We start from the raw sequence: 23,608 nt of genomic DNA, 5'->3' as shown, positions 1-23,608 counted from the left end.
GTATGGACGGGTTGGACCGAAGGGTCTGTTTCCATGCTGTACATCTCTGTGACTCTCTATGACTCTAAGTAAAACAGAGGCACACATGAGGATTCCTAGAAGCATGGCATTCCAATCAGAACTCTATCAATAAACATATTGAGTTGGACCCCATTTACCACCCTCTAATAAAAAGAACAGAAAATGTCACCACAGGAAATGACATCATCAACCCAAGGAAACCTAAACACATAAACAGAAAGTGGGACATAACACCAGAGCTTCACCAGAGGGTCACTGATGATGTTACATAGTAAGGTGACCAAATGTCTGAAAACGAACCTTCCAGCTCAGCAAGCAAACCTACATCCAGAACCTCAACCTGAGCTACAAATCTTCTCCAAACTCGCTAAGGCCATATGGCTGTTTGTTAATAATTGAGAGTATGTAAAATGTACATTACTCGCATTTCATCATGTCAGTTTGCTTCTTTCCTCATTCCTCTATAAGCTGTATGCATTTATGGTACAGTAAATCATTGCATAACATCAGTTTGTAATCATGGTAATCATTCAAAGCTAGCTTTTATTTGTCATTTCAGATTGATGAGTAAAGAGCCATCTGAGCACTTGCAGACAGTGGTGGAATGAGTGTAAGAACAATGTTAATCTAATAAAATCATCATACAAAAGACCTTCCTGAATATTTTAGCAGACTATCGACAAAGCACAAACCGATGACTTGTCCATCTTCTTCCCACAATCACCGTCTACATTCCTCCATTCGGGAAGGTTCAGCTTACATCATGTCAAGCTGCAAAGCAAACGTACAAGTGAGAAAGAGATTAAAACAGACCTGTGTAAAATAGCCTGGGCCAAAAATTGACACTTGGTTGGTCAACATTTAAAAAACATTTAGATAAGTACTTGAGTAAGAAATATTTGTAGGGATATTGGCCAAGCGCACACAGGTGGAACTAATTTAGTTTGGGATTATAGTTGACATGGATTGGTTAGACCGAAGGATCAGTTTCCGTGTTGTATGACTCTATTGACATATCACGCCTGGAATACAGTTCATTTTCAGAATTGATTGTTCTCTTTCATCTGATGATTGTCATGGCTTTCTATCACAATCCATTTATACACTCTTTAATTCTGTGAAAACTGGAATTGCAAATACTATAAAAACCAATGTTACTGTGGAGGCAGGTTAAGGTGCTTTAATGGAACAAATGTGAGGGCAGGGATGCCATGTTGCACAGCACATACATGCTTGTGTAATCTTTGTTGGGTAGTAAAGGATCTTGAAAAATAGGAAATTATATCACAGTCTAGAAATTAAATATCCAAATATAGTATAGCTGATCTGCCAAGGAAAAAAACTGAGCTTCCACCTCCCTGCTCTATTTCCCACAGCCAACCCTAAGCAATTCCACAGGTTGCTTTCTCTCGGTAAATTAGTATAGAAATTAAATTAATCTCACCTCCCTGCTCTGTTATTGGTACAGCCCTATATCAATCCCAAATTGATTTTGCTAATGACACAGAATCATCGAATCCAATTTACCAAGCAAGATTTGAATGGCAAGATGAGAATCTCACGAGTGCAGTCCTTCAAGGTAACAATTTCAGGATTACTATGTAAGCCACAAGCAAACTGATAAATGCAGTCAAGTAGTTAAATGCACGACTTAAAGAGTGGAGTAGCAGGATTGGATTTCTGTTTGTGGGGCACTAGACCAGTAATGGAGTAGAAAGGAACTGTTCTGGCTGGATAAGCTTCACTTAAATCATGTTGGAACCAGTGCCCTGATGAATCAAGTACACGTATAGAGTTTTAAACTAATTAAAGAGTGTCAGGAGGTGGGGGATACAGTACATTAACTTAAAAAGCAACTATTTTGATGATATCCAGAATAAGACAGATAGGGACACAGCTTACACAGATAAATCAACAGTCGGAAATAGGGTCAAAGAACGCAAGACATAGGAGCAGAATTATGCCGTTTGGTCCATTGAGTCTTCTCTGTCATTCATCGAGAGCTACAGCATGGAAACAGGCCCTTTGGCCCAACTTGTCCATGCCAACCAGTTTTCACAATTAAACTCGTCCCATTTCCCTATGTTTGGTCCATAAGCCCCCATCTACGTACCTGTCTAAATGACAAAATTTTACTCACCTTTACTTCTGGCAGCCTGTTCCAGACACACACCACCCTGTGTGAAAAAAATTGCCCCTTGTGACCCTTTTGTATCTCTCCCCTTAAACCTCTGCCCTCAACTTTTATACTCCCCTACCATGGGGGAAAAGCTGTTGGCCACCTACCTTATCCTTGCCTCTCATGATTTTATAGACTTCTATAAGGTCACCCCTCAGATTTCTAAACGCCTGGTTAAAGAAAAGTCCCAGCCTATACAATCTCTCCTTATAACATTTTCTGCACACTTTCTAGTTTAATAATAACGATATGGAGGTGCCATGTTGGGGTGGACGAAGTCAATCACACAAGATACTGGGTTATAGTCCCACAAGTTTATGTGAAACTGCAAGCTTTCGGAGCCTCCCCACCCCCACACCCAGGCTCCAAACGCTTGCTGTTTCAAATAAACCTATCGACCTATACTCCGGTGTTGTGTGATTTTTGACTTAGTTTAATAATATCATTTCTTTATTAGTGCGACTTGAACTGCATGCAGTACTCCAATGTGGCCTCACTAATATCTTGTACAGCTGCAACAAGATATCCCAAACATTATATTCAATGCTCTGACTGATGAAAGCAAGCACACTGAAAGCTTTCTTCACCACCTTATCTACCTGTGACTCCCACTTACAAGGAGCTTTGACCTGTACACCTAGATCTCTTTGTTCTATAACACTTCCCAAGGCTCGACCATTGACTGTGTAAGTCCTGTCCTGGTCTGACCCACCAAAATGTAATACCTTACATTTATCTAAATTAAACTCCATCTGCAATTCTACCATCTGACCCAATTGATCAAGATCTCGCTGCGTTCCCAGATAACCTTTTTCACTGTCCACTATTTCACCAACCTTAGGACCATCCGCAAACTTACTAACTGTACCTCCTAAATTTTCTCTGAGTGGCTGTAGGACATTCTGATCCAGGTGGGTAATAATACAGAGATTGTGGTACATATTGGTACCACAATCTCTGAGGAGAGTAAATGTGGTTCCCCGTTCAAGAAGGGGAGTAGAAATAATCCTGGTAATTATAGACCAGTGAGCCTTATTTCAGTTGTTGGTAAAGTGTTGGAAAAGGTTATAAGAGATAGGATTTATAATTATCCAGAAAAGAATAATTTGATTAGGGATAGTCAGCACGGTTTTGTGAAGGGTAGGTCGTGCCTCACAAACCTTATTGAGTTCTTTGAGAAGGTAACCAAACAGGTAGATGAGAGTAAACTGGTTAATGTGGTGTATATGGATTTCAGCAAGGCGTTCGATAAGGTTCCCCACAGTAGGCTATTGTACAAAATGCGGAGGAATGGGATTGTGGGAGATATAGCAGTTTGGATCAGTAATTGGCTTGCTGAAAGAAGACAGAGGGTGGTGGTTAATGGGATATGTTCATCCTGGAGTCCAGTTACTAGCAGTGTACTACAAGGGTCAGCGTTGGGTCCACTGCTGTTCGTCATTTTTATAAACAACCTGGATGAGGGCGTAGAAGGGTGGGTTAGTAAATGTGCAGACACACTAAGGTCGGTGGAGTTGTGGATAGTGACGAAGGATGTTGAAGGTTACAGAGAGACATAGATAAGCTGCAGAGCTGGGCTGAGAGGTAGCAAATGGGAGTTTAATGCGGACAAGTGTGAGGTGATTCACTTTGGTTGGAGTAACCGGAATGCAAAGTACTGGGCTAATGGTAAGATTCTTGATAGTGCAGATGAGCAGAGAGATCTCGGTGTCCAGGTACACAGATCCTTGAAAGCTGCCAACTAGGTTGACAGGGTTGTTAAGAAAGCATACAGTGTTATTAAGAGAGAGATCGAGTTCCTGCACTTGGAGTATTGTGTACAGTTCTGGTCACCGCATTATAAAAACGATGTGAAAGCTTTGGAAAGGGTGCAGAGGAGATTTACTAGAATGTTGCCTGGTATGGAGGGATGGTCTTACGACGAAAGGCTGAGGGACTTGAGACTGTTTTCGTTGGAAAGAAGAAGGTTGAGAGGTGACTTAATAGAGACATATAAGATAATCAGAGGGTTAGATAGGGTGGACAGGGAGAGCCTTTTTCCAAGAATGGTGATGGCGAGCACGAGGGGGCAGGGCTTTAAATTTAGGAGTGATAGATATAGGACAGATGTCAGAGGTAGTTTCTTTACTCAGAGAGCAGTAAGGGTATGGAATGCTTTGCCTGCAACGGTAGTAGTTTCACCAACTTTAAGTACATTTAAGTCATCATTGAACAAACAAATGGATGTACATGGAATAGTGTAGGTTAGGTGGGCTTCAGATTGGTATGACAGGTCAGCGCAACAGTCACCTTGTTGGGTGTTTACTATAGGCCCCCCAATAGCAGCAGAGATGTGGAGAAACAGATTGGGAAACAGATTTTGGAAAGGTGCAGAAGCCACAGGGTCGTAGTCATGGGCGACTTCAACTTCCCAAATATTGATTGGAAGCTCTTTAGATCAAGTAGATTGGATGGGGCGGTGTTTGTGCAGTGTGTCCAGGAAGCTTTTCTAACTCAGTATGTAGATTGTCCAACCAGAGGGGAGGCCATATTGGATTTGGTACTTGGTAATGAAACGGGACAAGTGATGGGCTTGTTAGTGGGTGAACATTTTGGTGATGGTGACCACAATTCTGTGACTTTCACCTTGGTTATGGAGAGAGATAGGTGTGCACAACAGGGTAGATTTTACAATTGGGGGAAGGGAAATTACGATGCTGTAAGACAGGATTTGAGGAGCATAAGTTGGGAGCATAGGCTGTCAGGGAAGGATGTGGTGGAAATGTGGAACTTTTTCAAGGAGCAGATACGACGTGTCCTTGATATGTATGTACCTATCAGGCAGGAAAGAAATGGTCGTGTGAGGGAGCCTTGGTTGACGAGAGAGGTTGAATGTCTAGTGAAGAGGAAGAAGGAGGCTTACATAAGGTTGAGGAAACAGGGTTCAGACAGAGCAGTGGAGGGATACAGGATAGCCAGAAGGGACCTGAAGAAAGGGATTAGGAGACCTAAGAGAGGACATGAAAAATCCTTGGCGGATAGGATCAAGGATAACCCCAAGGCATTTTATGCGTATGTGAGAAACATGAGAATGACGAGAACGAGGGTAGGTCCGATCAAGGACAGTAGTGGGAGATTGTGTATTAAGTCGGAAGAGATAGGAGAGGTCTTGAATGAGTACTTTTCTTCAGTATTTATAAACGAGAGGGACCGTATTGTTGAAGAGGAGAGTGTGAAACGGACTGGTAAGCTAGAAGAGATTCTTGTTAGGAAGGAAGATGTGTTGGACATTTTGAACAACTTGAGGATAGACAAGTCCCCCGGGCCTGACTGGATATATCCTAGGATTATGTGGGAAGCAAGAGAGGAAATTGCAGTACCGTTGGCAATGATCTTTTCGTCTTCACTGTCAACGGGGGTGGTACCAGGGGACTGGAGAGTAGCGAATGTTGTGCCCCTGTTCAGAAAAGGGAATAGGGATAACCCCGGGAATTACAGGCCAGTTAGTCCTACTTCTGTGGTAGGCAAAGTAATGGAAAGGGTACTGAGGGATAGGATTTATGAGTATCTGGAAAGACACTGCTTGATTAGGGACAGCCAGCACGGATTTGTGAAGGGTAGGTCTTGCCTTACAAGTCTTATTGAATTCTTTGAGGAGGTGACCAAGCATGTGGATGAGGGTAGAGCAGTGGATGTAGTGTACATGGATTTTAGTAAGGCATTTGATAAGGTTCCCCATGGTAGGCTTATGCGGAAAGTCAGGGGCATGGGATAGAGGGAAATTCGGCCAATTGGATAGAAAACTGGCTAACTGGTCGACGTCAGAGAGTGGTGGTAGATGGTAAATATTCAGCCTGGAGCCCAGTTACAAGTGGAGTTCCGCAGGGATCAGTTCTGGGTCCTCTGCTGTTTGTAATTTTTATTAATGACTTGGATGAGGGAGTCGAAGGGTGGGTCAGTAAATTTGCAGATGATACGAAGATTGGTGGAGTTGTGGACAGTGAGGAGGGCTGTTGTCGGCTGCAAAGGGACTTAGATATGATGCAGAGCTGGGCTGAGGAGTGGCAGATGGAGTTCAACCCTGCCAAGTGTGAGGTTGTCCATTTTGGAAGAACAAATAAGAATGAGGAATACAGGGTTAACGGTAGGGTTCGTAGTCAGGTGGAGGAACAGAGGGATCTTGGGGTCTATGTACATAGATCTTTGAAAGTTGCCACTCAGGTGGATAGAGCTTGTAAGAACGCCTATGGTGTATTTGCGTTCATTAGCAGAGGGATTGAATTCAAGAGTCGTGAAGTGATGTTGCAGCTATACAGGACTTTGGTTAGGCCACATTTGGAGTACTGTGTGCAGTTCTGGTCGCCTCACTTTAGGAAAGATGTGGAAACTTTGGAGAGGGTGCAGAGAAGATTTACCAGGATGTTGCCTGGAATGGAGAATAGGTCGTACGAGGATAGGTTGAGAGTTCTCAGCCTTTTCTCATTGGAACGGCGAAGGATGAGGGGTGACTTAATAGAGGTTTATAAGGTGATCAGAGGAATAGATAGAGTAGACAGTCAGAAACTTTTTCCCCGGGTACAACAGAGTGTTACAAGAGGACATAAATTTAAGGTGAAGGGTGGAAGGTATAGGGGAGATGTCAGAGGTGGGTTCTTTAGCCAGAGAGTGGTGGGGGCGTGGAATGCGCTGCCCGTGGGAGTGGTAGAGTCAGAATCATTGGCGACCTTTAAGCGGCAATTGGATAGGTACATGGATGGGTGCTTAATCTAGGATAGATGTTCGGCACAACATCGTGGGCCGAAGGGCCTGTTCTGTGCTGTATTGTTCTATGTTCTAACATCGAGGGTTGAAGGGCCTGTACTGCACTGTAATGTTCTATGTCTAACAACAAAGGTAGAACTAGGGATGAGGTTTTGCATGAAGAATTTAGGGAGTGAGCAATAAATGATGAAGTGGGACCTTAAAGGTTGTAATACCTGGTGCCACGTGCTATCGAGTCCAAAATCATGAGAACAGGACAGAAAAATGTGTTAGTGCAGGAGGGAGGGTTTTACATTCTGGGATCACTGGGACCGTTTCGAATGAAGTGGGTCCTTACAATTGGGACAGTCTGCAGGTGAACCAGAGTGGGACCAACATCCTTGTGAAAGGTTTGCTTTTGCTGTTGGGGGGAGTTTAAAATAGCTTGTCAAGGAGAGGGGGATACATTGAATTCCTACAGTTCGGAAACAGGTCATTTGGCCCAACAAGTCCACACCAATCCTCCAAAGAGGGGGATACAGTGAATCACATGGCATGCTTTCAAAAAGTATCCTAGGCAGAGTGAGTTTAACCATGTGGCCCAACAGAATAAGGTGAAGTTGGATGGCCCTTCAATCCTCCAAGCCTGTGCCAATCATCATGCCCTAACTAAGCTAAGAAATAAACCTCCTACCCTTGTTCGGTCCATATTACTCTATTGCCCCACTATTCATGTACCATCCAGATGCCACTTAAATGATGCCAATGTGGCTGCTTCCACCACCTCCTCTGGTAGTGTGTTCCAGACTCCTACCACTCGCTGCATGAAAAACATCCCTCGCACATCTCCCTTAAACTTTCCCGCTCTCACCTTGAACCTGTGCCTCCTCGTAATTGAAACTTAGACCATGGGAAAAAGCCTCTGACTACATCCTGGTGAACCTTCTTTGCGATCTCTCCAAAGCTTCCATATCCTCCTGGTAGTGTGGCAACCAAAACTGCACATAATACTCCAAAAGCAGCCTCAAAAGGGTTTTATATAGTTGCATTATTGTTTATCAACTCTTGTACTCAATGCCTCAGCTGATGAAGGTAAGCATGCCATATACCTTTTTATTCACCTTGGCCACCTGTGTTGCCACGTTTTGGGAACTGTGGACCTGAATGCCTAGATCCATCTGTATGTTAAGATTCCTAAGGGTTCTGCCATTTACAGTATAACTCACACCTAAATTTGATCCTCCAAAATGCATTGCCTCACATTTGTCTGGATTAAACTACATTTGCCATTTCTGTGCCCAGTCGCCAATCTATATCCTGTTGTATCCTTTCACAATCACCAGCAACTCTACCAATCTTTGTGTCATCTGCAAAGTTACTAATCAGATCATTTATATATACTACAAACAGAGGACCAAGGACTGACCCTGTGGAACACCATTAGTTACTGGTCCCCATTCTGAAATATGCCCTTCCACTCCTACCCTCTGTCTTCTATGACCAAGGTTATACGACCAAGATTACTCCTTCATCAGGTATCTGCGCTCTGAAAGCTAGTGTTTCCAAATAAACCTACATAGAAAATACAGCACACAACAGGTCCTTAGGCCAATGATGTGCCAAATCTTAATCCTAATGTAAAATATAGTAACTTAACCTACGTAACCCTCAACTCACTGCTATCCAGCAGTCACTTAAATGTCCCCAATGACTTCGCTTCCACCGCCTCAGCTGGCAACGCATTCCGTGCATTCACAACTCTCTGCGTAAAGAACCTACCTCTGACGTCTCCTTTATACCTTCCTCCTAATATCTTCAAACTATGACTTCTTGTACCAGTCAATCCTGCCCTGGGGAAAAGTCTCTGGCTTTTGACTCTATCCCTCTCATTATTTTGCATACCTTAATCAGGTCTCCTCTCTTCTTCTTTCTCTCCAGAGAGAAAAGTCTGAGATTATTCAACCTTTCTTCATAAGACAAGCCCTCCAAACTCAGATTTCTCCAGTTTCCTCATTTCCCCTCCCCCCACCTTGTCTCAGTCGATTCCCTTGAACTCAGCACCGCCCTCCTAACCTGCAATTTTCTTCCTGACCTCTCCGCCCCCACCCCACTCCGGCCTATCACCCTCACCTTGACCTCCTTCCACCTATCACATTTCCATCGCCCCTCTCCCAAGTCCCTCCTCCCTACCTTTTATCTTAACCTGCTGGACACACTTTCCTCATTCCTGATGAAGGGCTTATGCCCGAAATGTCAAATTTCCTGCTCCTTGGATGCTGCCTGACCTGCTGCGCTTTAACCAGCAACACATTTTCAGCTCTGATCTCCAGCATCTGCAGACCTCGCTTTTTACTCGAAGCCCTCCAATCCAGGCAGCATCCTGGCAAACCTTTGCACCCTGTCCAAAGCCTCTGTATCTTTCCTATAGTAGGGCGATGAGAACTGGTCACAATATTCCAAGTGGTCTCACCAGGGACTTGTAGAGCTGCAGCAAAATCTCGCGGCTCTTAAAACTCGATAACCCTGTCAATGAAAGCCAAAACACCATATGCTTTCTTAACAACCCTATCCACTTGGGTGGCAACTTTGAGGGATCTATGTACTTGCACACCCAGATCCCTCTGTTCTTCACACTGCCAAGAATCCTGTCTTTAATCCTATATTCAGCATTCAAGTTCGACCTTCCAAAATTCATCACTTTGCATTTATCCAGGTTGAACTCCATCTGCCATTTCTCAGCCCAACTCTGCATCCTGCCTATGCCACGCTGCAGCCTGCAGTCGCCCTCTATACTATCGACAACACCCCCAACCTTTGTTTTATCTGCAAATTTACTCACCCATCCCTCAACCTCCTCATCCAAGTCATTTATAAAGACTACAAAGAGCAGAGGCCCAAGAACAGAGCCCTGCGGGACCCCACTCAACACTGTCTAACCGGCAGAATACTTTCCATTGCAACCATTCTCTGCCTTCTGAATCCAGATAGCCAAAACTTCCTGTATCCCATACTTCCTGACTTTATGAATGAGCTTACCAAGGGGAACCCTATCAATGCCTTGCTGAAATCCATATACACCACATCCATTGCTCGACCGTCATCGACTTGTCTTGACACCTCCTCAAAGAACTCAATAAGATTTGTGAGGTATATTTCAGAATGGGGACGAGTAACTAATGGTGTTCCACAGGGTCAGTCCTTGGTCCTCTGCTGGCTGCCTTTAATCACACTATGCTATGCCAAATAGTCATAAATCCTATCCCTCAGAATTCTTTCCACAACTTTGCTGACCACAGACGTGAAACTGACTGGTCTGTAATTGCTAGGGATTTCCCTATTACCCTTCTTGAAAAGTGGAACAACATTCGCCTCCTTCTAATCATCCGGTACGACTCCTGTGGAGAGTGAGGAGGCAAAGATCCTCGCAGTGGCTTAGCAACCTCCTTTCTTGCTTCCCATAGCAGCCTAGGATAAATCTGGTCTGGCCCTGGGGACTTATCAATCTTAATGTTTTCCAAAATTTCTCGCACATCATCTTCATCAATCTCGATCTGGTCAGGACTGTAACCCTGGTGAAAACCAAAGCAAAAAACTCACTTAGGGCTTCCCCTATCTGCTCAGACTCCACGCACACGTTCCCTCCGCTATCCCTGATTGGCCCTACCTTCTCCCTAAGCATTTTCTTATTCCTCACGGATGAGTAAAACACCTTTGGGTTCTCCCTATGCCTTCTTGCCAAGCCTTTTTCATGCCCCCTCCAGGCTCTCCTCAGTCTATTTCTGAGCTCCTTTCCAGCAAGCCTGTAATCCTCTAAAGCTGTGCTAGATCCTTGCTTCCTCCACCTTAAATAAGCTGCCTTCCTTCATTTTACAAGAAGCTCCTCTGTTCTCATCATTCAAGGTTCCTTAATTTTACCCGGTCTAACCAATCTCAGAGGAACAAATTTGTGCATCACTCGCAACAACTGCTCCTTAAATACTCTCCATATGTCTGCTGTGCCCTTTCCGTGGAATAACTGCAGCCAGTCTGTACTTCCTAACTCCTGTCTGATAGTGTCATAATTTCCTTTTCCCCAATTAAATATCTTCCCTCAGTAACTGCACATTTCACTTTCCAAGGCTATGCTAAATGTGAGTAAAAAATGAGGTCTGCAGATGCTGGAGATCACAGCTGCAAATGTGTTGCTGGTCAAAGCACAGCAGGCCAGGCAGCATCTCAGGAATAGAGAATTCTAAAGATGCTGCCTGGCCTGCTGTGCTTTGACCAGCAACACATTTGCAGCTATGCTAAATGTGAGGCAGTTGTGATCACTTGCACCAAAATGCTCTCCCACTGCGAGATCTGACACCTGCCCTTGCTTTTTGCCGAGCACCAAATCTAAAATGGGCTCTCCCCTCGTCGGTCTGTCTACATGCTGAGTAAGCAAACCCTCTTGAACACACCTGACAAAAACAGCTCCATTCAATCCATCTGTACTTAGGACGTTCCTAAGTTGATATTGGGAAAGTTGAAATCACCCATAACAACAACCCTGCTACGTTTGCATTTTTCCAGAATCTGCCCGCCTATGAGATCTTCGATCTCGGGTGCTATTAGGTCGTCTGTAGAAAACCCCCAGTGCGGTGGCTATTTCCTTGCTGTTCCTAACTTCTACCCATACTGACTCAGTAGACAAACCTTCCTCAACAACCTTTGTTTCTGTAGCTGTGATGCAATCTTTGATTAACAATGCTACACCCCCTCCTCTTTTTCCAACCTCCCTGTTCTTTTTAAATGTTCTAAACCCTGGAACATCAAGCAACCATCCCTGCCCCTGTGAAACCCATGTCTCCGTTATGGCCACAACATCGTAGCCCCAAGTATTGATCCATGCTCTAAGTTCATCACTCTTATTCTGGATCCTCCTTGCATTAAAGCAGACATACTTTAACCGATCCCTTTGTTTCATCGCGTGAGAAACCTTCCTGATAGATTCAATAAATCCTGTCACTGTTGTGTCTGCAACTGACCCCCTCTCAGGCATGTGGCTCCGATTCCCACCCCCCTGCCAAACTAGTTTAAACCCTCCCGAATCACACGAGCAAATCTCCCACCCAGAACATTTGTACCCCTCCAGTTCAGGTGCAACCAGTCCTTCATGTACAGGTCCCACCTTCCCCAGAAGGTATCCAATGGTCTAGGTATATGAAGCCCTCCCTCCTGCACCAGCCTCACAGCCACGTGTTAAGTTGCATTCGCTGACTGTTCCTCATCTCACTATCTCGTGGCACCGGTAGCAAACCTGAGATTACTACTCTACACGTCCTGCTCTTCAGCTTTCAACCTAACTCCATAGTCACTTTTCAGATCCTCAATCCCTTTCCTGGCTATATCACTGGTGCCAATATGTACCACGATTTCTGGTTGTTCACCCTTCCCCTTCAGAACTTTAAGGACTTCTGGGAAGGTGAGTCTAACGGTTTAAAAACCTTAGTTCAGGCGTCGGGGCCTCCATTTGCTGAGAGATGTGAGGGAGGAGCGAAGGACTTCAGGGAAGGTGAATCTAACGGTTTAAAACCCTTAGTCCATTTGCCAAGGTGTGAGGGAGGAGTGAAGGACTTCTGGGAAGTTTTTAAGTGGGTAAGATTTAAACCCAAGGAGTCTGTAAACTAGGTAAGTTTTCAGATTTCCCTTTTTTTCTTCTCTTCCTTTGTTTAGTTCTGTGCGGGCTTTCAGAGTAGCAGGATATGGATGTCAGGGCAGTTGTATGCTCCTCCTACAGAATGTGGCAGGTGAGAGACACTTCACGTGTCTCTGTCAACTACATCTGCGGGAAGTGCACCCAACTCCAGTTCCCCGAAAACCGAGTTAGGAAACTGGAGCTGGATGAACTACGGATCATCCTGGAGGCTGAAGGGGAAATTGAGAGGATGTACAGTGAGGTGGTCACTGCCCAGACACAGGATTAGGACAGCTGGGTTACTGTCAGGAGGAGGAAAGGGAACTGACGGTCAGAGCAGGGATCCCCTGTGGCCGTTCCCCTCAGCAATAAGTATATCATTTTGAATACTGCTGGTGGGGACAGCCTACCAGGGAAAAGCCATAGTTGTCAGGTCTCTGGCACTGAGCCTGGCACTGTGGCCAAGAAAGGACGGAGGGGGTGTGGGAATAGAAAAGTGCCAGTGGTAGGGGACTCAATAGAGGGATTGACAGGAGATTTTGTGGTCAGCAACGGGACTCCCGGAATCTTGTGCCAGGGTCCGGGATGTCGCCGATCGGGTTTACAAGATTCTGAAACTTGTTGGACTATAACCTGGTGTTGCGTGATTTTTTAACTTTGTCCACCCCAATCCAATACCGGCTCCTCCACTTCTATGACCATTCGTAAAGTCAGGAAGTATGGGATACAAGGAGATTTGGCTATCTGGATTCAGAATTGGTAGAGAGTGGTTGTAGATGGAAAGTATTCTGCCTGGAGGTCAGTGTTGAGTGGGGTCCTGCAGGGCTCTGTTCTTGGGCCTCTAATCTTTGTATTTTTTATAAATAACCTTGATGAGGAATTTGGGGGTGGGTTAGTAAATTTGCAGATGACACAATGGTTGGAGGTGCCGTTGATGGTATCGAGGGTAACTGCAGGCTGCAGCGCGACATAGACAGGATGCAGAGCTGGGCTGAGAAATGGCAAATGGAGTTCAACCTGGATAAATGCAAAGTGATGTATTTTGGAAGGTTGAACTCGATTGTTGAATACAGGACTAAGGACAGGATTCTTGGCACTGTGAAGGAACAGAGGGAGTTTGGTGTTCAAATACATAGATTCCTCAACATTGCCACCCAAGTGGAGATATGGTGTTTTGGCTTTCATTAACAGAGGGATCGAGTTTAAGAGCCGTGAGGTTTTGCTGCAGCTCTACAAGTCCCTGGTGAGACCACACTTGGAATATTGTGTCCCGTTCTGGTCGCCCTACTATAGAAAAGATACAGAGGCTTTGGAGAGGGTGCAAAGAAGGTTTACCAGGATGCTGCCTGGACAGGAGGGCTTGCCTTATGAAGAAAGGTTGAATAAGCTTGGACTTTTCTCTCTGGAGAGGAGGAGGAAGAGAGGAGACCTGATCAAGGTATACAAGATAATGAGAGGAATGGATAGAGTCAATAGCCAGAGACTTTTCCCCAGGGCAGGATTGACTGGCACGAGGGGTTATAGTTTTAAAATATTAGGAGAAAGGTATAGAGGGGACGTCAGAGGAAGGTTCTTTACGCAGAAAGTTGTGAATGCATGGAATGCGTTGCCAGCGGTGGTGGTGGAAGCAGAGTCATTAGGGACATTTAAGCGACTGCTGGACATGCACATGGATATCAGTGAATTGAGGGGTGTGTAGGTTAAGTTATTTTATTTTATATTTGGATTAATCCTCGGCACAACATCCTGGGCCAAAGGACCTGTTCTGTGCTGTACTTTTCTATGTTCTATGACCAAGCCAGTTTTATATCAATCTAGCTAGCAAACCTTAGTTTTTGTACCAATCTGCCATTTGGGACTTATCAAATGCCTTACTAAAGTCCATAAAAACCACATCCACAGTCCTTCCCTCATTAATTATCTTTGTCACCTCTTCAAAAAGAAATTTCAATTAGGTTGGTGAGACATTTAAAAGACATTTGGATAGATACATTGATTGGAAACGTTTAGAGGGACATGGGTCAAATGCAGGCAATTCAATTTAGGAAACTTGGTTGGCATGGATGAGTTGGGATGTAGGGTATTTTTCTGAGCTGTATGATTCTATGACATTCTGGATCAGTGGTGCTGGAAGAGCACAGCAGTTCAGACAGCATCCGAGGAGCAGAAAAATCGACGTTTCTGGCAAAAGCCCTTAGTCAGGAATACCACCCTTACAGGCAGTGAGTTCCAGATGCTGCCCACCCTCTGGATGAAAAAGCTTTTCCTCACAATCCTTTAAATCTCCTGCCCCTTACCTTAAATTTAGATCCACTCGTCATTGATTCCTCCATCAAGCAGAAATGTTTCTTCCTGTCTACACTATCTGTGCTTCTCATAATTTTATAAATTAGATTAGACTTACAGTGTGGAAACAGGCCCTTCGGCCCAACAAGTCCACACCGACCCGCCGAAGCGCAACCCACCCATACCCCTACATTTATCCCTTACCTAACACTACGGGCAATTTAGCTTGGCCAATTCACCTGACCCGCACATCTTTGGACTGTGGGAGGAAACCGGAGCACCCGGAGGAAACCCACGCAGACACGGGGAGAACGTGCAAACTCCACACAGTCAGTCGCCTGAGTCGGGAATTGAACCCGGGTCTACAGGCGCTGTGAGGCAGCAGTGCTAACCACTGTGCCACCGTGCCGCCCACTAAATCTTAATCATCTCCCCATAATCTCCTCTGCTCCAAAGAAACCAATCTCTTTTTTGCAAGGTTTGTGAAGGTTTGTAGCTCAGGTTGAGGTTTAGGGTGTAGGTTTGCTCGCTGAGCTGTAGGTTTGATATCCAGACGTTTACGCCATAAACAAACACACAGATCTAGATACCATCTATCAACCCCTCAGAAAACAAACAGGAAATGACATCACCACAAACCCCAGGAACCCCAACCAGGACAAACATATAAATAGAAAGCAGGAGACAACAGCTTGGCTTCACTTAGAGGTCACCACTGATGATGTTACCTAGCCAGGTAATGAAACATCTGGATATCAAACCTACAGCTCAGCGAGCAAACCTACACCCCAAACCAATCTCTCTTCATAAATGAAATGCTCCAGCCCAGACAACATTCTGTTAAATCTCCTCTGCAACCTCTCCAGTCCTATCACATCCCTCCTATAATGTGGATTCCAGAGCTGCACACAACTCGAGCTGTGGTCTAACCAAGACTTAAATAGTTCCTGCATGATATCCCTGATATTAAATTCTATGTCTTGACTAATAAAGGCAAGGATCCAATATGCCTTCTTAATCACTTTTCCACTTATCCTGATAGCTTAAGGGGCTGGTATACATGCACACTAAAGGGCCCTCTAATCTTCGGTGCTTTGGGTCCTACTGTTTATCACATACTCTCTTGCTTTGTTTGTCCTGCCCAAATGCATCACACATTTATCTGGATTGAATTCCATTTGCCACAGGTCAGCCCATCTATGCCCTCTTGTCGCCTAAAGTTATTCTACTCACTATTTAGCACCCCACCAATTTTTATATCATCTATAAACTTATTAATTGTCCAACATTCAAGTTTAAATCACTTACATAAAGCACAAGCAGCAAGGGGACCAGCACTGACCATAAAATTTAGTAGCAGAATTCGGCCATTCAGCCAATCGAGTCTGTTCTGTCATTGATCATGGTTGATATGTTTCTTAATCTCATTCTCCTGACTTCTCCTCGTAACCCTTGATCCCCTTACCAACCTTTCTATCTCTATCTTAAAAACACTCAATGACTTGGCCTCCACAGCTTTCTGGAGGCACTGAATTATACAGATTCACAACCAACTGGCTGAAGAAATTCCTCCTTACCTCAGTTCTAAAAGGTCGTTCTTTCACTCTAGGCTGTGCCCTAGGGTCCTTGTCTCTCCTACTAGTGAAAGATCTTCTTCACGTCCACTCTAAGCAGGTCCTGCAGTATTCTGTAAGAGATACCCCCCTCACCCTTTGAAACTCCAAGTACAGACATGGAGTACTCAAATGCTCCTCATATGATGAGTGCTTCATCTCTGGGATCAAACTTGTAAAACTACCCCCCTTCAAGGTCAGCACATTCTTCCTTCAATACAGGGCTCAAAACTGCTCACAATATTTTAAATGTGGTCTGAACCAGAGCCTTACACAGCCTCAGCATTATTTCCCTGCTCTCGTATTCTAGCCCTCTTGAAATGAATGCTAACATGGCATTTAACCTCTTACCCGCCAACTGAACCTACTGTTAACCTTAAGAGAATACTGAACAAGGATTCCTAAGTCCCTTTGTGTCCCAGACCTCTGAAGACTTTGCCCATTTAAAATATGGACATCTCAATTTATCTTACCAAAATACATAACCTCACACATTTGTACTTGTTTGCCACTCCCTAGCAAATCCAAGTCCTTCTGCACCGTTCCTGCTTCTTCAATGGTACCTGCCCCTCCACCTATCTTTATGTTATCTTCAAATAGTAATAACAATGCCGTAAGTTCCTTTGTCCAAATCATTAATGCATCATGTGAATAGTTACGTTGCTAACACTGATCCTTGCAGTACTCCGCTACTCACTAGCTGCTATCCTGAAAAAGAACCCCTTATCCCTAGTCTCTGCCTTCTGCCAGTCAGCCAATCCGCTCTCCATGCCAGTTTCTTGCTCCAAACACCATGGGCTCTTCTCACATTTAGCAGCTTCCAGTGTAGCATCTTATCAAAGGGTTTTTGAAAATCCAAATCAATCATATCAATGGGCTCTTCTTTGACTAAATTGCCTCCTCAAAGAATTCTAACAGATTTGCCAGGCATGACCTCCCCTTTATGAAACTGTACTGACTCAGCCCTATTTTACCATGCTCTTCCAAGTACTTCATAATCTCATCCTCAATAATGGACTGCAAAATCTTACCAACAACCAAGGGCAGGCTAATTGACCTATAGTTTCGTAACACCTGCCTTCCTCCGTTCACAAACTGGGGTGCTTTGGGACCCCATCAGGGGTACTCTCTCTCTTCCAAAATTGGACAAGTTTACGAATTTCACTTCCAATTTCCACCTCACTCTCACCTTCACCTAGTCCATCTCTGAGTTCTCTCATCCCTTCATTGACATACTGTTTCCATTTCTAGTAACAGGCTAGCTACCAATGTCCACCTGAAACCCACCAACCCCCACTGTTACCTTGACTATATATCCTGTGCCCTGTAGACTATATTTCATTCTCCTGGTTCTTCTGTCTCGGTCGCATGCTTTCCGATGATGCCATACTATGACAAGGGGTCTCCGAAATATCTACTCTCTTCCTCAACCAAGGATTATCCAGCACCGTGGTTGTCAGAGCCCTCTGCTGTGTCCGACCCATCTCCCTTTCACTTCTCTCTATTTCCCAGACAGCAATAAGGTCTCCCAAATACACAGCTACCATCCCACCAGTATCCACACAGAAAACATCATCAGCTGCCATTTTTGCCACGACCAGAAACATATTCCCCCTTGGCAGCCTTCCACAGGGATTGTTCCCTCTGGGACACCTTGGTCCAATCCTCTTCCACTCCCAACACCCCCATGTGAATAAATCTCCAAGATAATATATCCAAAGACCCAAAGAGGATAGAGAAGAAATTGTGGGGGCTCTGGCTGATGAATGTGCATCATTGTTAGCTACAGGTGAAATCCCAGAAGATGCAGGGTAGCGAATGTTGTGCCCATATTCAAGAATGGCTGCAAAGAAAAACCTGGGAACTATAGATCATAAGCCGAACATCTGTGGTAGGTAAGTTACTGGAGAAGATTCTGAGGGATAAGATATGCATGCATTTGGAAAGACAGGGTTTGGTTAGGAGTAGTCAGCAATGGCATTATGCATGGGATATTAAGCCTCACAAATTTGTTCTTTGATGAATTGACCAGGAAGATTGATGAGTGCAGGGGGGTAGAGGCAGAATATATGGATTTCAGTAAGGTCTTTGATAAGATTTTACTTGGATGGTTCGATGGAATTCATGGAGAGCCAGCAAATTGGATACACAAATGGCTTGACAGTAGGAAGCAGAGTGTATTAGTGGAGAGATGCTTGTTTGATTGGAGGCCTGTGACTAGTGGTGTGCCTCGAGGGTCTGTGCTGGGACCATACCTTCCAGGTGAAGCAGCACTTTACCCAGACTTCACTCAATCTAGGTGAAAGTGAGGACTGCACATGCTGGAGATTAGAGTCGAAAGTGTGGTGCTAGAAAAGCACAGCAGGTCAGGCAGCTTCCAAGGAGCAGGAGAGTCGATGTTTTGGACAAAACCCCTTCATCAGTCTACCTGTCTGATCTACCTGTCCATCTTCCTTCCCACCTATCCACTCCACCCTCCCCTCTGACCTATCACCATTACCCCCACCTCCATCTACCTATCACACTCTCAGCTACCTTCCCCCCAGCCCTACCCCCCTCCCATTTATCTCACCCCCACCTTGGTTCACAACCTCATTCCTGATGACGGGCTTTTACCTGAAAGTCAACTCTCCTGCTCCTCGGATGCTGCCTGACCTGCCATGCTTTTCCAGCACCACTCTGATCTTCACTCAATCTAGCCCAATGTATTAACTGCTCACAATGTGGTACCCCTGAAATTGGGGAAATGAAGCTCAGACTGGGCGAATGCTTTACAAAACACCTAGGTTCTGTATTAAAAAATGATCCTGAGCATTCCTTCGCCTGCTGTTTCAACCCACCATTGTGTTGCCTGGCCAACATCTCTGTCTCAGGCATGCTATAGTGTTCCAGCGAAGCTCAATGAAAGCTGGAAAAACAATATCTCGTTTTCCACTTAAGAATTCTTTCAGCTTTCTGGACTCCGAAGTGCCTGTTTCCACATTGTAGGAATTCTCTAAGTCTTCTGGAGCGGCACGGTATCTCAGTGGTTAGCACTGCTGCCTCACAGCACCAGGGACCTGGGTTCAATTCCAGCCTCGGGCGAATGCCTGTGTGGAGTTTGCACATTCTTCCTGTGTCACGTCTGCACATTCGCCCTGTGTCTGCATGGGTTTTCTCTGAGTGCTCCAGTTTCCTTCCATGGTCCAAAGATGTGCAGGTTAGGTGAATTTTGGCCACGCTAAATTACCCATTGGGTAGGATATTAGTCAGGGGTAAATGTAGGGGAATGGGCCTGGGTGGGTTACTCTTTGGGGAGTCAGTGTGGACTTGGGCTGAAGGACCTGTTTCCACACTAATTCTCCGCATTAGCGCTATTCATTTCTCTCAGGCTGACCTTCACCCACCTCTTTGTCTGCCCAACTGCTTTTCTCACTCTGTCTGGGTTCCACCTCAAACTATCATTTACTAATTTCCTCTCATCACTTCCGCCCCACCCCCCGCTCCTACTCCAATATATACCAAAATTTTCTTGGTTACAATCAGTTTGAAGAAGGGCCACTCTCCATAGATGCTACCTGACCTGCTGAGCTTTTCCAGCAATTTTTGTTTTTGATTCTGCTTTCCAGCATTTGAAATTCTATGGTTTTTGGCTTAGTGTGAGAGAGGAGGTGGTGTCACATTATTATTTAAGAAGTCAGCTTTAGGAGCACATTATAGGCCCTCAAAGTGGGCAACTGTTGAGTAATCAACTCATGGAGGCATGTAAAAATAATAATAGAACAAAGAGAAGTACAGAACAGGAACAGCTCCTTCAGCCCTGCAAGCCTGTGCCGATCATCATGCCCTAACTAAACTAAGAAACAAATCTTCTGTCCTTATTTGGTCTGTAATCCCTCTATTCCCTCCCTATTCATGTAACCATCCAGATGCCTCTTAAATGTTGCCAACGTGGCTGCTTCCACCACCTCTTCTGGCTGTGTGTTCCAGGCTCCTACCACTCGCTGTGTGAATAAATCCCTTGCACATCTCCCTGAAATGTCATCCCCTCTCTCATCTTGAACCTGTGACCCCTTGAAATCAAAACTTCAACCCTGGGGAAAAGTCTCTGGCTATCCACCCTATCTATGCAACTCGTAATTTTGCAGACCTCAATCAGGTTTCTCAGTCTCAGCCGCCGTATTTCCAGTCAAAACAATCTAGTTTATTTTAACCTTTCCTCATAGCCAATGCCCTTGAGACCAGGCAACATCCTGGTGAACCTTCTCTGCACTTTCTCCAATAGGATAATTATGTTAGAGGATTTGAACTAGTCCAATATTATACAATACGATACAGTGTAGGAGCGTAGGGCCAACCAAGCCTGTGCAAATTCCTAATCCTTATTTAGGCCTGATACTTATTGCCCAAATGCGCTGTCTTTTCCTCTGTTCGCCTACCATTCACATGTCTATCAAGATATGCCTTAAATGTTAATGTGCCTGGCAGTACATTCAGTGTACCCACCATCTTTTCCGTTCTCCTCCCCTAAACTTTCCCTCCCTCTCATCTTGAACTGTGCCCACTTGTAACTGGTCTTTCCACCTTAGGAAAAGGCCTCTGACTATCCACTCACCTTTGCCTCCCATAATTTTGTAAACCTCTATTCCTCAGCCTCCATCTTTCAGTGAAAACAATCCGATTTTATCCACCTCTCTTATAAAAAATCCCTTCAGACATCCAGACAAACTTTCTTTGCACCCTCTCCAAAGCATGGTGGGGTGGCATGGTGGCTCAGTGGTTAGCACTGCTGCCTCACCGCACCAGCATCCCAGGTTCGATTCCAGCCTCGGGCGACTGCCTATGTGGAGTTTGCACATTCTACCTGTGTCTGCTTGGGTTTCCTCTGGGTGCTCCGGTTTCCTCCCACAGTCTAAAGATGTGCAGGTCAGATGAATGGGCCATGCTAAAGTGCCCATAGTGTTAGGTGCATTAGTCAGAGGGAAGTGGGTCTGGGGGGGGTTACTGTTCGGAGGGTCGGTGTGGATTGGTTGTGCCAAAGGGCCTGTTTCCACACCATAGGGAATCTAATCTAGTCTAATCATCCACACACTCCTGGTAGTGTGCTAACCAGAAATGCATACAATATTCCAAATATGGCCCAAAGTTCTGTGCAGCTGTACCACAACTTGCTAATTTTTGTTGTGGTTCTGTTCGCCGAGCTGGAAGTTTTTGCTGCAAACGTTTCGTTCCCTGGCTAGGGAACATCATCAGTACTATTGGAGCCTCCTGTGAAGCGCTGCTTTGATGTTTCTTCCGGTATTTATAGTGGTTTGTTCTTGCCGCTTCCGGGTGTCAGTTTCAGCAGTAGTAGTTTGTATGTGGGGTCCAGGTCGATGTGTCTGTTGATGGATGTTCTTGCCGCTTCCGGGTGTCAGTTTCAGCTGTAGTGGTTTGTATATGGGGTCCAGGTCCATGTGTCTGTTAATGGAGTTTGTGGATGAATGCCATGCCTCTAGGAATTCCCTGGCTGTTCTCTGTCTGGCTTGTCCTGTGATGGTAGTGTTTTCCCAGTCAAATTCATGTTCCTGGTTGTCTGAGTGTATGGCTACTAGGGATAGCTGGTCGTGTCGTTTTGTGGCTAGCTGATGTTCATGGATGCGGATTGTTAGCGGTCTTCCTGTTTGTCCTATATAGTGTTTTGTGCAGTCCTTGCATGGTATTTTGTAAACTACGTTAGTTTGGCTCGTGTTGGAATTAGACCACTCAGCCCACTGAGTCTGCTCTGCCATTCAATCATGGCTGATAAGTTTCTCAACCCATTCTCCCACTTTCTCCCTGTAAACCTTGATCCCCTTGACAAAGAACCTACCTATCTCTGTCTTAAATATACTCAATGACCTGGCCTCCAAAGCCTCCTGTGGCAATGAATTCCATAGATTCACTACTCTCTGGCTGAAGAAATTCCTCCTGATCTCCATTCTAAAATGTCTTCCCTGTATTCTAAGGCTGTGCCCTCAGGTGCTCGACTCTCCTACCAATGGAAACATCTTTCCAACATCTACTCTGTCCAAGCCATTCAGTATTCTGCGTTTTTCAGTTAGATCTTCCCTCATCCTTCTAAACTCCATTAAGTATACACCCAGAGTCCACAAACATTACTCATACATTTAGCTTTTCACTCCTGGAACCATTCTTGTGAACATCCTCTGAACAAGCTCCAAGGCCTGTACATCCATCCTGAGATGCGGGTCCCAAAACTGCACACAATACTCCAAATGTGGTCTGACCAGAGACTTATACACCCCTGCTCTTATATTCAAGTCCTCTCAAAATAAATGCCAACATTATATTTACCTTCCTAACTACTGACTCAACCTGCAAGTTTACCTTGAGAGAATCCTGGACTAGAACTCCCAAGATCCTTTGCACTTCAGACTTCTGAATTTTCTCCTCATTTAAAAAGTAGCCCACGCTTCTATTGTTCTTACTAAAGTGCATGACTTCACACTTTCCTACACTATAGTCTATCTGCCATTTCGTTGCCCACTCTTCTAACCTGTCCAAATCCTGACTCTAATCTCCAGCATCTGCAGTCCTCACTTTCACCAAATCCTTCTGCACACTCCTCGCTGCCTCAATACTACTTGTCCCTCTGTTGATCTTTGTAATGTTTGCAAACGTAGCCAGAATGCTCTCAGTTCCTTCATCTAGATCGTTAATGTATAAAGTGAAAAGTGGTGGCCCCAACACTAAGCCTTGCTGAATACCATTTGTTACCAGTTGCCATCCTGAGAAAGACCCTTTTATCCCCACTCTCTGCGTTTTGCTAGACTGCCAAGCTTCTATCCATACCAGCACCTCACCTCTAAAACCATGGCCCTTATCTTACTCAGCAGCCTCCTGTGCGGTACCTGTCAAAGGCCTTCTTGAAGTCCAGGTAAATAATATCCATTGGCTCTCCTTGGTCTAACCTGCTCAAAGAATTCTAGCAGATTTGTCGGGCATGACTTCCCCTTGATGAAACCATGCTGACTTTGCTCTATTCTACCACACACTTGCAAGTATTTAGAAATCCCATCCTTCACAATGGACTCCAAGATCTTACTCATGACCGTGTTAAGGCTAATCGGCCTGTAATTTTTTGTTTGTTGCCTTACTCCCTTTATAAAC

At 44.9% G+C, this 23,608-nt stretch overlaps 1 protein-coding gene across 2 annotated transcripts in view; it reads right to left on the bottom strand.

The window, feature by feature from the left end:
• Window positions 1–531: 531 nt before the first annotated feature.
• Window positions 532–23,608, bottom strand: part of xrcc5 (X-ray repair complementing defective repair in Chinese hamster cells 5) — a 344,097-nt gene continuing 321,020 nt past the window's right edge. For both annotated transcript variants that reach the window (XM_060827769.1, XM_060827770.1), the window contains one exon: window positions 532–792. In XM_060827769.1, coding sequence (XP_060683752.1) covers window positions 778–792 — 15 coding nt within the window. In that variant the 3' untranslated portion in view covers window positions 532–777. The remainder of the gene's footprint in view (window positions 793–23,608) is intronic.

The sequence above is a fragment of the Hemiscyllium ocellatum genome, chromosome 7, assembly GCF_020745735.1.
Source record: "Hemiscyllium ocellatum isolate sHemOce1 chromosome 7, sHemOce1.pat.X.cur, whole genome shotgun sequence".
NCBI lineage: Eukaryota > Metazoa > Chordata > Chondrichthyes > Orectolobiformes > Hemiscylliidae > Hemiscyllium > Hemiscyllium ocellatum.
This window is presented reverse-complemented; position numbering and strand designations above follow the sequence as displayed.